Source organism: Protopterus annectens, chromosome 4.part0 (genome assembly GCF_019279795.1).
Source record: "Protopterus annectens isolate FY-2018-M chromosome 4.part0, PAN1.0, whole genome shotgun sequence".
NCBI classification, from domain to species: Eukaryota; Metazoa; Chordata; order Ceratodontiformes; family Protopteridae; genus Protopterus; species Protopterus annectens.
In genome coordinates this window covers 1987117517-1987132329 of record NC_056733.1, presented here as the reverse complement: position 1 = coordinate 1987132329, position 14813 = coordinate 1987117517, and the positions used below count along the sequence as shown (strand labels likewise).

The window sequence follows — 14813 nt, the reverse complement described above, 5'->3', positions numbered from 1 at the left end:
AGTATACTGAAGTAAGTCTCATTTTAATATTTGTTAGACAGCATGAAACAATGTTCACTTACTAACAGAGAGAACAGGTGCAAACCTGTTTGTGAACCTTACATCTCTCAGCACTGATAAATGTCATCTGAACTAGCATTGGCATGCCATGTGAAGGACGTTCCTGAATTGTCCACACTACAGTTAGTGCACTGAGGATTACAAAACAAAGCATAAAGGCAGCAAAAATAATATACAAACTGAAAAAGTCGACAAAGGATTGCAGACAAATTCTTCAAAGCGTTAGTAATGGCTGGTTACTGGTTATCATAGGTAAAAATAGCATAACTCCAGTTACTGTAGGTAGATATAGTAAAGTCTCATACAAGACAAACATCCACAACAAATCCAACAAGAAAAACGCCAAAACCATGAAGTAATAAAGCTCAGCAACACAGGACCCAGAAGCAATATCAAAAACAAGGCGACTGACTGCTTTGAAATACGAACACTGTCCGATCTTATTTAAAACTTGTTTTTTACTGTTATAAAAATAAATAAATAAATAAATAAATAAATAAAAAAAGCAGTCAGTCGCCTTGTTTTTGATATTGCTTCTGGGTCCTGTGTTGCTAAACATCCACAACAATATACAACTGCTTGCAACCATCAGGGGTCATTTCTTCTTTTGAGTAAACTTAAATTCAGCAACTCTTTACTATTGTTTTTGTTTATTTGTTTATCTTTGCTTACTAGGAAAGTCCAACTGGAATAAAATCCATTTTCAGCGGAGTCCGGAAGGGAACGCTCCACATTAACACCAGTTTTGATATATACATAAAATACACTTTCATGATATCTAAAGGAATATAAAATACAGGTTAAGTGTACACATGAAAGAAAAAGTTTTACAACAGTTTATGTATACATAATTTAGAAACGGAACACTTTAAACAACTATACCTTCTTAAAGAAATACAAGTGTAGAAGTCAAGGGAGTTGTTAGCAAGTACAGAAACTGACACACAAGTGACTAATTAGTAGACTTACAAATTCTATATATCATCAGAAAAATAAATAAAGCAATGACAAACCATTCCATTCTCATACACAGCAGGAGCTACAAACTCACCTGGGTTTCTTCGTCTTTTTCCCATTTTCTCCATGTCCTTTCAATTTTCTCTTCTTCTTCGGGGGTGCAGTTTCCATGAAAGTATAACATCCTCCTACTTCTTCTGTTACTACTGTTACCTCTGCCCCATCATACGTAGCTTCCATCACTAGATAAAAAAGCACAGGCAGATATCTAAAAAAAAAAAAAAAAACAAGGAACGCTACCTCATAAATGCAGACAATGGTAAGGTTGTGATAACTTACCTGAACAATAAAGTACATACATTCTTACACCCTGTCATAAGAATTTTAACAAACATTACATAAAATAGTAGACTTCCGAGTACCACACCTGTTCAGCATGTGGTTAAAGGCATTTGGCATGCAGCAAAGGTCTTGCTAGAGCAACACGATACATATGACTGCATCAACAATGGCATGGACATAAAGGAACATGCTGTGAATGTGGTGCATCTGGAATTCAACAAGGCATGCGACACCACAACAGGATGATAATGAAATTAAATTATATGGCTGGAGGGAGGTCAGAAAATAAGGGGAAAAAGGAAACTGGCCAACATGGATACAAACATACAGCAAACCAGTAATTCCAATTTGATGCTAGAACCATTCCCATTAGCAGAGCACAGAAAAGATGCAAAAGATAGAGTTAGGCTGCAGCAGGACACTGAAAGTAGATTGTGTAAATCTGCATGATGGGTAAACAAGCAGTAATAGAAGATCAATGTAAAACATTTCAAGGTTATTCATTTGATAAGGGGAAACCCACAGAAGAGCACATGCAATGATGGGCAGCTTCAAGCAGGTTAGGGAGATGGACTGTGTTTCACTTAGTACAAGTGAAGTCCAATAGGATGCTGCTGCAATGCAGAGCTAGAAAAGTGGTCTCGGACTCAGAAAATCCTCTCTGTGTACAGGCACACCGAAAAGCAAATCTTCAGCATTGTGCTCAATTCTGCTTGCCAGATGTCACTAGGGTAAAGAACTGAACAACTGGATAGGATGGTACATGAAAAGAAAAATCTCAGGAATGTACAGATACTAAGAAAATTTTTCTCACTGCTTGGGATTGCAGTTCCGTCACTTATTTGTCATGTATGATTGTTTCAAGCAGTAGTGGACTGTTGCCCTCATCTTAATACTTCGTAAAATATTGTAAACAGCTTTAGATTTTATTTGCTGATACTTTGCAATCCAGACAATATCCCAAAGTATTTACTATATAGTTTCAAGCAGTAGTGGACTAAATTAAATTTGTCCTCATCTTAATACTTTGTAAAATATTGTGAACAGCTTTAGATTTTATTTGCTGATACTGTGCAATCCAGACAATATCCCAAAGTATTTACTATATAGTTTCAAGAGTTCTTATGTGGAAAGGATTTGCTTTGGGGGTAAGATCCATACTGTGCTGCTTAAAACATTAAGAGCCAGATATAATTGATGGCCATTGTTTAAGTAGCAGTTTTTTTTTTTTTTTTTACATTTTTTGAGTGGTTTAGTTACTTTAATGCGTTTCATAAGCAGCCAAAATACTGTTAACAGCTTTAGCTACTGTGAAGATTTGTTTTCCTAATGCAGACGAATTATCATTATTATGGAGCATTTCTCCATGCTGCGGTGGTGGTGCTGCGGTAGCGTTGTTGCCTCACAGTTAGATGTTGCACGTTCAATTCTCAGAGCGTCGTGTGTGTCGACATGTGTGAATGCGTGTTCCTTCATTGAAGGTTGTGCGTTAGGCCCGGCAAGCCAGCACGTAAACATCAACTACCAATCATTAGCGGACCGGAGTTCCGCTGTGGCGACCCCTAACTGGGAAAAGCCGAAAGACAGTTTATGGAGCATTTCTCCCCGGGCCTCCGCTGAAAGCAGGATCTGTGTAAACTAGTCGGACTTTCCCGGTCAACAAATGTTAAATAGAAATAAAATTAAAAAAAAAGAAAGGGCACAGGTGACAAAAGTTCATATGTACTTGTTAGGCTATTGATCAGTGAGGATCTTAATGCCTAGCCTTACTTTCCTATGGTAGTTTTAAACTCTTATATTTTGCATACAAATAACCCAGGGATAGGCTAAACAATGATGTGATGGGACATTTACATGTTTCTCCAGCTATGAAACAGTGGTGTTAAATGAGATTTGCAGTTATGATCTAGTCATCCAAACTAAATTTTTAGAGAGTAACAGATGTACTCTGCTTTATATAGAATGGAAGACGGATCCATAGAAGTGGCATTCTCAGTATTACAAACATATACCCTTCAATATGTTCTACTTAAATGGAAGTTAAACTATTCAAGACTAACTACAAAAAGCATGGGTAGTGTCTGCAATTCATTTCCAGCAATCATACTGGAATACAAGATCAGTCTATACAGGAATTCGGACAGTCCAGGGACTGATGGAAAGAAAGGGGTGTGGAAGGGCAAGATGCCATTTCAATGCTTGTCAAAATTATCTAAACATTTTATCATGTTTATTTGCAGAACAGTACAATACTATAATTAGCCAAACTAGAAAATAAGGAAAAAATAGATCAATAAAGAAAAGTCCACATTTATGAAAGAAGAATTACCTCAGTATTCTCATAGCAGAAGGCTAGCACTTCAAGAAATGCTATAAATAACACTAGCATCCAAAGTAATGTACAGTGACAGAGAAAAGTAGAGCAGAGTACGTAAACTTACTATACCAACTGTTAGTCAGTTGGAGCTGAGCCGACTAAAAAGACATGTTTAGGCGCCAAGCCCTTTACAGTATTCCTGCCAACAGAGAGAGGGAGATGTGGAGCCATGAAAGGACAATGCTAGGAACAAGAAAAAAAAAAAAAGTTTTCCCACCCAGTCATAAACAACACACCAAGAAAAAGGGAGACTGAGGGAGCAGCTACTGAAGCAGTGAATATTCAAACATCTACTGTTATGGTAAGCTTACCAACTGTTATGGTAAGCTTACCTACACACCTGTACTTATGTTCATCATAGTGTCGACTGCTGCAGTAGCCTTAGCTATAAGGGTAGATCACCCTAACGTACTACTTAGAATACTTCTAGAGTCTAACCTTTTCCAAACAGCTAATGATGAAGCCAAGGCCCTGGTAGAACGGTCACTGACCCTGCCTGTAATAGTTTTGCTGTGGCGAGTATAACAGAGTATAGCCTGAAACAACCATTTGGAAATAGTCTGTTTTGATACAGGTTGTTCCTTTTTACCTTCACAACAAACGAACAACTGATCCAAACACCTGAAAGATTTAGTCTGTCAAGATAGAACCACAGTTGCCTGTGGAAATCCAAAATATGGAGTGCCCTATCTCCCTCATTCCTGGGTTCAGGAAAGAAAACAAGGAGGTACTTTAGCTTAAATTAAACCTGGATATCACCTTCGGCATAAAAAGGAATAGTTCTCAAAGAAACCCTGTCTCAAGGGAAAAAGAGATGAGATTGGATCCTCTGACATCTGTAAGAGCAATCAATAAAACAGTTTTCCATGTTAAGAACCGCAAGTCAACTGCATTATCTGGTTCAAATGGAACAAGCGACAGTAACACAAAATTAATATTCCGAGGAGGGCCAAAAAAAACCACATTCTGACATGAGAATGTATTGAAACAGGCGTGTCTATGAGCAGACATGCTGAATTGGCCAATAAATTAACCTTGTTGGAGGAATAAGAAAGACCAAAGGATAGTAACTCGTACAAATACTGTAAAATGAGAGCACACATAAGTAAAGACCAAAGGATAGTAACTCGTACAAATACTGTAAAATGAGAGCACACAAGTCTTAAATGGGTGTTGGTTACATTGTTAGCACCAACTTGAGAATCTTTTCCCATTTACTAATATACGATTTTCTAGTAGCAGGCTTTCTTGTCTCCATTAGTATCGACTGCACGCCCTCAGTAAACAGGTGCCCAAGGGAATTAAGACCATTATTAATCAGTCGGATAAAGCTGATTGGGAATGGGGTGTAACAAATGCCCCTTACCTTGTGCGAGTAGACACATTCAATGAATATCCTTGGCCATTTCCAAAAACAAGGTAGAAACTGCGTTGTCTGTGCCAGAAGGGAGTCACCACAATGGTCTTGAGGAATTCCTTCTGAATATGCAGAAGTACCCCAGATATGAAAGGAAAGGGTGGAAAAGCATATAAAAGCATCCTGGTCCAAAGAATGGAAAATGTATCTCTTTTCCAGGCCTTCTTACATGTAGCCCCGGAACAGAATCTTGACAGCTGATTCTTCAGAGAGGAGGCAAAGAGGTTCACTTGAGGAACTCCCCACAGGTGGATCAAATCTTGGAAGACTCCCAATCTACTTTCCATTCATGTGAGTCTGCCCTTGTCCTGCTCAGCTTGTCTGTCAACACAACTTTGCTCTGATTGAGTGTAGGATGCATGTAGACTGAAAACGTGCTGTGAAGCTATATCCCAAGCTAACATGGCTAGTCTGCAAAGCTTGCACATGTACCACATGACTGTGGACCACAAATGACAAACGGTTGAGTGCCTTGATCAGATCAAGCACATCTTTAATATTTCTGTGCTTGTGTCAGTCCTTGGTGCCCCAAACACCTTGAACTGTTACCCTTTCCAAGACTGCTCCCCAAGCAAAGTCTGAGGCATCTGTGGAGACGGACTGCTTTTAAACAGGGAAAACCTGGATTTATGGAGATTTGCTGTTACCGCCAAGTGATTTTTCTTCTGACAAACTCTAGCACTGGGATATGAAAGAGACAAAGGATGCTGGTGCTGGGACCAAACAACCTTCAGAGACCACTGTACCTTTCTCATGTGGAGTCTTACTAAGGAGTATCATAAAAATCATAGATGCACGAGACCCAAACTCCTGAGATATTCCCTCATACTGACCAAAGTCTAGGTGGAAAAGATTTAGTTCTAGATATTTTTTTTTCCTGGGGGGGGGGGGGGGGCTATATGAACTTAGTTTGGTGTGAAGGAGTCAAAACACACTTTTGGAATCCCAAGTGAAAGACACTCAAGTGCAAGATTACAGATACCAGAGAGTCTGCAAAGTTAAGCAAGGCATCTAAATAAAGAAAAATGTGGATACCCTGTAGCCTCCAATGAGCTGGAACTGGAACTACACAGATACTTTGTGAACACTCCTGGTACAGTGGATAGTCCAAAGGATAAGGCAGAGAAGTGATAAGGCTGTATGTGTCTGGATCACACTAAGAAACACATGAAATCTAGATAAATACGGATGTGATGAGCATCTTTTAAACCTAGTGTTACCGGGAAACTTTCAAATTAGAGGATGTGGTAACAGGTTGCGAAGTGACAGCATTTTGAACTTGCGCACAATAATAAGCATGTTTAGGAAAGAAAGACCGAGAACTGGTCTCCAACCATCATCTTTCTTTGGCACTAAAAAACATCCTTAAATAAAAAAACTTTCTCATCGTGGGAAGGAGGAACTGGTTCAATCACTCCCTGGGGGATTGTGCGTTAAAGAATGAGGGAAAATAAAGAAGTCTGGTCTGGTCTAGGAGGAATTACTCTTTGGAAAGCAAGGATTTCCTCCCACTGCTGTCTGTAACCCATTTGTCTTGAGATTATCTGTTGCCAAAATTGAAAAAAGGTGATTCAGACTTTCTAGAAAGGAAAAGGGACTACAGGTGTGTGTGACTCAATGGACAGTCATTGGTTTTGGGAGGAATTCTTGAATTTAAATGTCATTTTATCAGCATTTTGCCAAGACTTTTTAACAAAACTGGATTGGGGTTAGAGAATCCCTTAGAAAATTTGAAAAAAAAGAAGGGCTGATTCCTTGTATCAATGTCCCCCTTTCAGCACACTTTTTGATGAGCTCTATGGAACAGAGTAATCAAAAACTAAATCTATATCCAAAGGAAACTTTTAAATCTTATATTTCAAATCATCTGGGAGGTTCTGAGAAAGCAGCAGGGCAAACCTCCTCAAAACAGTACCAGTGGCAATAACCTTGGAAGAAGTATCAACTCTGTCTCACACACACATACACAGTGAACAATGCGTTGCGATTTGTACAATGGAAAAATAATTTAAAGCAGATTTCGAAAGAAACTACAGATAAATTTTAACAAAGTTGCAGAATTATGCACTTTTGTCACACTTAACCTCCCCATCCTCGTCAGAAAGAATAGGATTGGAATTAATTAAATGTTTAGAAGCAGTAGGATTAACTAAAGCTATAGCTGCCGGTTAGGTTTGAGAAGTGGCTATATTAAAAAACTTAGAATGTATAAAGTTGCTCAATCTTTTTATCTGCCTTTTCAGGAGCAGCAAGCTGACTACCAGGAAATATTGCAAGCACCGACACAAAATCCTTTTCTGCCATCTCAGAATATTTTCTGAGGGACTCAGAAAGCTCAGTGTTCTACTGAAAAAAATGACATTTTAGAAATCATTTCAGAGCATGAAAAACCCCACAGGAAGAATCAGAAACTAAGCTTTCCTCTGCTTCTGAATCAGAAAATCAGAGAAAACTCTACCTATCCTTTCATCATCAAGTCCAGATTCAGAATCTTGAATCTCTTCAGGAAAATAAATATCCCTCTTTTTACCATAAACCACCTTATAAAGGAGACTCAACAGCCTGAATTAAACCTTGAGCTAGACCTAATAAACTACTCCTAAGGAAATGTCAGGAGCAGTAGAGATGTACGTTTAGTTTTCGTTTTCTTTTTGACAGAAAGAAATGGGGCCAACAGTATTATTAATGGCAGCGGCTTCCCCAGGGATATTCACATCATTCTGAACAAACAGGGAAGTCTTCCCTGCTCCTTCTCCCAGGACCGACAAAAGTAGCTCTCCCTTAACCACTGAGGGGACCTGCAACAGCTGCAAGGACGTGGCTAACACCCAATCCATAGTGACCAAAAGGAACTTCTGTTCACCAAAGGATCAGCACAAGACAACCTTTGATCCTCAAAAGTCCACAGAAGAGTGCTCTCTTCATCAGGAGGAATGATCTGAAGGGCTTGGCACCCAAACTTGTATTTTCTTTAGCTCAGCACTAGCTGACAAGTCTGGGTATGTGGAAGGTGCCCAAAAGCTTTGGAAGCTGGCCAGCTGTTATATTCTTGGCAGGATACAACTAGTATACCCAAGACTACTGCAGTAGTGAGCAATATAATCAACATCATATGTTCAATTTACAGTGCTCAAATAAAAGCTTACAATGAAAAGGTTACTGCAGACACTTTAGTTTATACAAGACACTGACTTATAACTGCTCACTGAAATTTCAAAGTCTAACAGAAGAAGCTCAAAGTACTACCCTTTATATTTTATCCATAACATCAAGGTACTGCTTTCTTAAGTCCACAGTTCAAGACAGTCAGCCTCCATTTGCCTACAATGAGACTTTCAGCAAGTCACATAACTAGTCAGTGCTTCCAGGCTTAGTCTCTAGAAAGGTCCACTTGGATCACTGTTTTACACCAGTCATCATCACGACCATACCCCCCCTTCCTGTTTCTACAAGGAGGTCAGCGCACTGTGTCAAATGTTACTCCACTTCTCGATTCAGAAGCCATTATAATACCTTCTCTAAGAACCATGATTGTGGCAGGTCTTTTCTCATACAACCCTTCCACCTCTTGGCTGGAAGCATTCACCTGCTCTTGTTTTCTTACAGTTTTTCCCGAATCTACTTTATCAGAACTGCTTTCTGCACATGACCAAACCACTGTAATATGTTCTCCTTGATCTTCTCTGCACCTGGAACTACTTTGGCCTCAGCTCTGAAGTCCTTATTTCTCCATCTATTACAGTGTGCATCCTACTACCCGTCTCAGGCACTTCATCTCCATCATCTCAAGCTTCCTCAGCTGCTCTGCCTTTACTAGCAAGGTTTCTATGGCATCTGAACTCATTGGTTGCAACACTGTTTTGTACAGCTTATTTGGTTTCTTTAGCATGCTTATTTCATACACTACCCCTTAGACACTGTGCCACATAGCTGCAGCACTTCTGGATCAAGCTTTAACCTCCTCATTCAGACGTCCCTTCTCCTCGAGCACACTTCCCAGATATTTGAATTTGTCCACCTGTTCCAATACTTTCCCAGTCTATCTCAATTTTTAGCTTTACCTGATTTCTCCCATTTGCTGTCTTGACCAGTGTCTTGCTTGTAACTCAGTTTCATCCCACTGCCTTCAGTTTTATATTAGTCGCCTATAATTTCCTTAAGTTCCTGTTTAAACACTGCTTGCAGTGCCACATCATCTGCATACAACAGTTTTGTTGTTCTGTTCCCTCCAAAATATCTATGTCATCCTGATCAACAATATAAACAGCAGTGAGCTCAAAGCCGAACCCTGATGCACACCCATTCCCACTCTCACTGAGAACTCCTCTCTGAGTTGAAACATTGTTCACACTTACGTTACTGGGTCCTTATACATAGCTTGTAGTCATTCTTCCAATGTCTCCAGGACTCAGGACTGTCCAAATCAGGTTTCTTGGAACACCGGCATATGCTTTCTCCAAATTTAAGAATGCCCAGCTGGACTCCTTCCTTATCTACCAACAACTTTTCTCTGTTATCAGTCTAACTGATGACATGCAATCAGTAGTACTACATCTGAATCCAAACTATTCTAATCCTATTTTACTTTCTAATACTAGGCATACTCGCTTATCAGTCACCCTCTCCAGCACTTTTATGCTGTCCGCAGTTGTGAAATGTTCTTTGTTAATGACCAGTATATTCCTTTATGGGCCTGGTCTGTCTTCTCTCTCTCTCTCTCTCACACTTCTTTCTGCATTCCTCATTTCATTGCCTAACTTTCTGGGCTTTTGCATTCCACCACTAGGTTTCTTTATGCACCTTATTCCCATACTTGACCGGGTAACATACCTGTTCTACTGTCTTCACACAAGCTACTTTGAGACACTGACATTCTTATTCAGCAACAACTATTTTCTTTTCTACGGTACTGGAGCTCTGAGTATTTCCTTTAACTCCCTTGTTTTCTCTCCAGTTAACTTCAGTTATACAAACAAATAAGTAAATGAATACTTAAATATGCAAACAGTATGTCCAAAAACTCCAGTAAGGTAATTCAAATCATTCTGACAACCAAAGTTATAACACTCTTAAATGCAATTCCAAAACTTCCAATAGTGACACTTCTCAAAATGTAAAGCTGCAGTGAATTAACCCAAGTGTGTAGATACCCACTTCCACTGCCATATTATACAATTACCACTTTTGGTAGCATCAGCAGAAGCAGTAACTTTTTGATATTATTACACCTGCTAAGATGGCTGCAGTAGGGATCCATCACAATCTTATAAAGATCTCCACATTCCCTGCTATAAAATGAGAATCCCAGCAGAATATTCCTGGTCAGCAAATGTAAATAAAGAGACTGTCAAGAGACTCTCATTCATTAACATTAGCATTATAATGCAGGATGACGAATATGCAGCAGCACAGAGCAGATGAAGATTTGCAGCATGCAAATGCTGGGTATTTCCAAAACATAATATTAGAAAGCAATTAAGCAAGTTATATTTAAAACGTACCGTGCAATTAAATCTAGATAAGAAAAAAGTGTAGTAACAAGTCAGTCATGTTAAGACCACACTACAAAGGAATAGCAAACACATTAGCTGACTTAAAAATTTAGTGAAAATGACTGCTGCAAACACACTTCCTGGGAAATGGACTACAGCACACCAGCCTTAATGTTACTGTCTTAACTAATCCTGCCACAATACCACAAAAAAAATATGTTAAGGCTTATGGACAAGCATGTCCTTATACTCAGAAAATAAGGCAATGTGACTCAAAAAATTGACACAAAAAATATGTTGACCCCCCCACACACACACATACACTGCAATGAGACAGAGAGTTCAACCTGAGTCACAATGCACATATGCAGCAATGGTTAAACACAGAGCTTGATAGATGTTCTAGATTTATTTCCTGCCTCATCTGCATCTGGAAGAATCTTTATACAGATACATCAAATTGTCACAATTCAAAACATTTCAAAATAATTAAAACTTTAAATCAATCCTCCAAAATCCCATGAGACACAATCTGTGACCCCCTCGAAATAAATATTTAAAAAAAAAAAAGTTACATTAGCATTACCTTACAGAAACACACCTCTTCCTTCCAAAACTAACTCAGAAAAATCCCCACCCCCAAGTATCCTTGGTTTAATGGATGCCAGATCACTGATGTACATATATACACATTTTCAATAAACCACACATTCTGAGCAGAATGGTCAAAATTTTCAGTTTAATATTCCCATCCGATATCCCACTTTCAACAAATACAACCAACTGTACAAAAAAGGAAGAGAGAGTTAGAACTATCTATGAACATCATTTGCAGCACATCCTCTATGCCGTGAACAAGATACAGTTTTTCCTGCATTCAGAAGCTTCTTAGTCACCCGTTCCAGATACCATAATAAACAAGACTCTGGACATGCTAGACAACATTAGACAACACTAAGAAAATAATGGAACACACAAAACATATTCTTTTCTGAGTAATAAAAAATATTTGAGTTGCTTTAGGAAACTCTGAATAAGCTTCGTCAAATGACAAGATATTTCAAATTCAAAACTACAATAAAAAGAGACTGGAAAAAGCACCTGTAGCACAATCTCAGTATCCAATATTTGTACTGTCATTTTACCATCCCTAAAATAAAATGCTCCAGTAAAGTAAAGTCTTTGCAATCAGTGTTGCTCCAAGAATGCCTCTGCTACTCCAGAAAGTCAATCTAAAAATCATGGGCCCACTCCCTAATTTTTATCACTCTACACTTCTATACATCACTTAGTGCATGCAAGAGCTATTCAGTTACTCACAACTGCCACACAATACTTCTACGCAATGTAATAGGCGTACACTAGGCTAACAACCACTAGGGCCCTTGTGACCCACAAATATGACACATACAGAGGGTGATTTACCGACTCCCATTGTTAATCAGGGAGACAAGTCACTAGATCAGTGGTGAACTTCAGATTACCCATTCATATGGAAGAGTAGCCTGTTCCACAGAATGGGAATTCTCTGAAAAACATCTCTCTCTCCAACATGCCCTGTTTATTTGCAAGCAAAATGTAGGTCTTTTCATCTAGTAGTTTTGATGCTTTTTGTGGATGTGCAAAATGCTCAAAACAGGACTTAGGGATGCCTTGTATGGCAGGCAAAGATCACCTCACAGAAGTCTGTATGATGATGATGTTTGTCTTTCGGCTTTTTCCCGGTAAGGGGTCGTCACAGCGGAACTCCGGTCCGCTAATGATTGGCAGTAGATTTTTTTTTTTACGAAATGCCGAGGTGCTAGCTCGACGCCCAACCTTCAACGAAGGAAAGCCCATTTTATGCACGCATGTCTTTCGAACGCTATCCAACCAAGGGGAGGACATGCAAACTCCACACAGAAGGCACTCCCAAGCCAAGCAGAGAATCGAACGGGAGAACCTCTTGCTGTAAGGTAACAACGCTACCGCCGTACCACCGCGGAAACCATCACAGACGTCTGTATGATACTGAATAAAAAGACAGGGTTTTGAGGTGATCAGTGTAGGACATTGGGTTTAATCCTTGTATTCTTTCTGTAAGGAACTTTTGTGGACTTTCCATTTGCTGCAGGTATCTGGTCAGGTACATATCAAAGGAGGCATTATACTTTATGATAGGTCTAATGAGGGCAGAGTACAGTGGTATGATGACCTCTCTGGACCATGGCCTTGCTTTTATGTTGAGCAACATAGAAGAGTTTTCTTTTTTTCCTCAAAATTTTTTTATTTTCAATTAAAATAACATTTACATAATATTTTTAAATATTTTAAACAATTATATACAATATTTACAATAGCCTGACTTTCAATTATATACACTGTATGTTATTAAACATAGAATTAACAGATCAGAGATACAATATTGAATATTGCAGTGTGTCCAACAAAGATATAACTTTCTACCAAGGATTATTTACCAATGGCCTGGGATATATTCATAGTTATTTGATTTTTACATCCATCGATGCAGTTGTCTTCAGTAAAGTGTACGATTCCTCCAAGGTCGGGGACATATTTGAATTCCACCTTCTGGTTACGCATTTCCTAGATACAACAAGTATTGTCCATAACAAATACATATTTATCTTATTCAGGTAGGGACCTTCATTTAAATTTACTATAAATCAATGCTTTAGTTAAGGTAAAGGATTCATTAAATCTCTTCTCGTTTGGCTGTTCCCGTTAGGGGTCGCCACAGTAGATAATCTGTTTCCATTTGGATTCATTAAATAAAGCTTGTAAAAAAATGATTGATTCCAGTATGATTTAATTTTATTACATTCATAAAAAATATGAATCCAGTTTGCTTTATTTGACTTTTCACATCTCCAGCAAATAACATTTGTAGTAGTATTAATTCTATCTGATGTTAAAAATGTTCTATGCAAGTATTTCCAGTTAAATATTTTCCAGTACTGTGTTAGAGGTGTAATTAACTGATAGTTTTAAGGCAGAAGGGTTTTCTTACTAACTTGGACACATGTTGGTCAAAGGCTAGGTTACTATCTACATGATTTCCCAGATCTTTGATTAGTGAATCAACTTTTAGGGTTGTTTTACTGATGATGTAGTTGCCTTAGGTAGCAGACTTCCCAAAAGATACTGTCATGAATTTCTTGTTATTGAGTTTTAAATCATGGCTTTTGGAACCAAGGGTTTGTGTTAGACCTTCCTGAAGGTTGTTCACGTCTTGAGGGGATTCAATGACTGCACCCAGTTTGCAATTATCTGTGAAGTTGGTCAGACACAGGCCTTTAACATTGGCTTTGACATCCAAGATGTAGAAGAGACTAGCCTCTCTGTGGAGGTGGTCTCACCAATTCTAACCTTCCGGGTCCTATTAGTCAGCCAGACAGCTGTTCACTGTGTTATAAAGGGGGTTATACTTAGTTTGATAAGTTTGCTGACAATGAGTATTATATCAAATGCTTTAGCCAGCTCAAGGTAGGCAGTATGCACCGTTTTCTCATCATCCATTGCCTCAGTGACTTTTTCAAAGAAGTCTACCAAAGTCAGTAAGCATGACCTTCTTTTGACATAGCCAAACTGGGCTAAATGCAGTGTCTGGAATTTTCCTTATGTCCTTTTTGATAATTTCCATGATGATTTTTTCGATGGCTTTGCAGACAAGACTAGTCAGACTAATGGGGCTGTAGTTTCTTGGATCTGTTGAAGGTCCTCCCTTATAACAGGGGACGACCATCGCAGTTTTCCATTCATGAGGTACAAAGTCTGTTTTAAGACCATAGTTAAATAATGACTCCAGGAGTACTGACGTATTTTAGACTGCTCAGGAGGCATCCTGGGAGGTTTTTGGGGCCCATTGAGGCAGTCGTCTTGGCTTTAGTGAGTATAGCTAGTACATGCTCCCTAGTTAATGTTGGAGGGGTTATGTTTGGGGGTATTTTTGAGGTATGGTTGGGGGTGAGAGGGGTAAAGTTGAAAATTAATTTTCCCAACAGGGTCACAGTATTGCCAGGTTCGGTAATTGTGGCGGCATCAACTACCAGTTTATCAGGCTGCTGTGACTGCCCTAGAGGTTTCTGAGATAATTGATGCAGATTTTATGGTTACCTTTCACCTGGGAGGCTATCTTACCTGAAAGATGGATTTGTCTGACCCATTT

The 14813-nt window shown here is 38.9% G+C and overlaps 1 protein-coding gene across 2 annotated transcripts in view; it reads right to left on the bottom strand.

The window, feature by feature from the left end:
• HMGXB3 (HMG-box containing 3) overlaps window positions 1–14813 on the bottom strand; it is a 1387103-nt gene that overhangs the window by 1363904 nt on the left and 8386 nt on the right. Inside the window, exon 2 of one of the 2 annotated variants that reach the window (XM_044069603.1) lies at window positions 1112–1285. In XM_044069603.1, coding sequence (XP_043925538.1) covers window positions 1112–1257 — 146 coding nt within the window. In that variant the 5' untranslated portion in view covers window positions 1258–1285. The remainder of the gene's footprint in view (window positions 1–1111; window positions 1286–14813) is intronic. The other variant, XM_044069602.1, reaches the window with a different exon arrangement.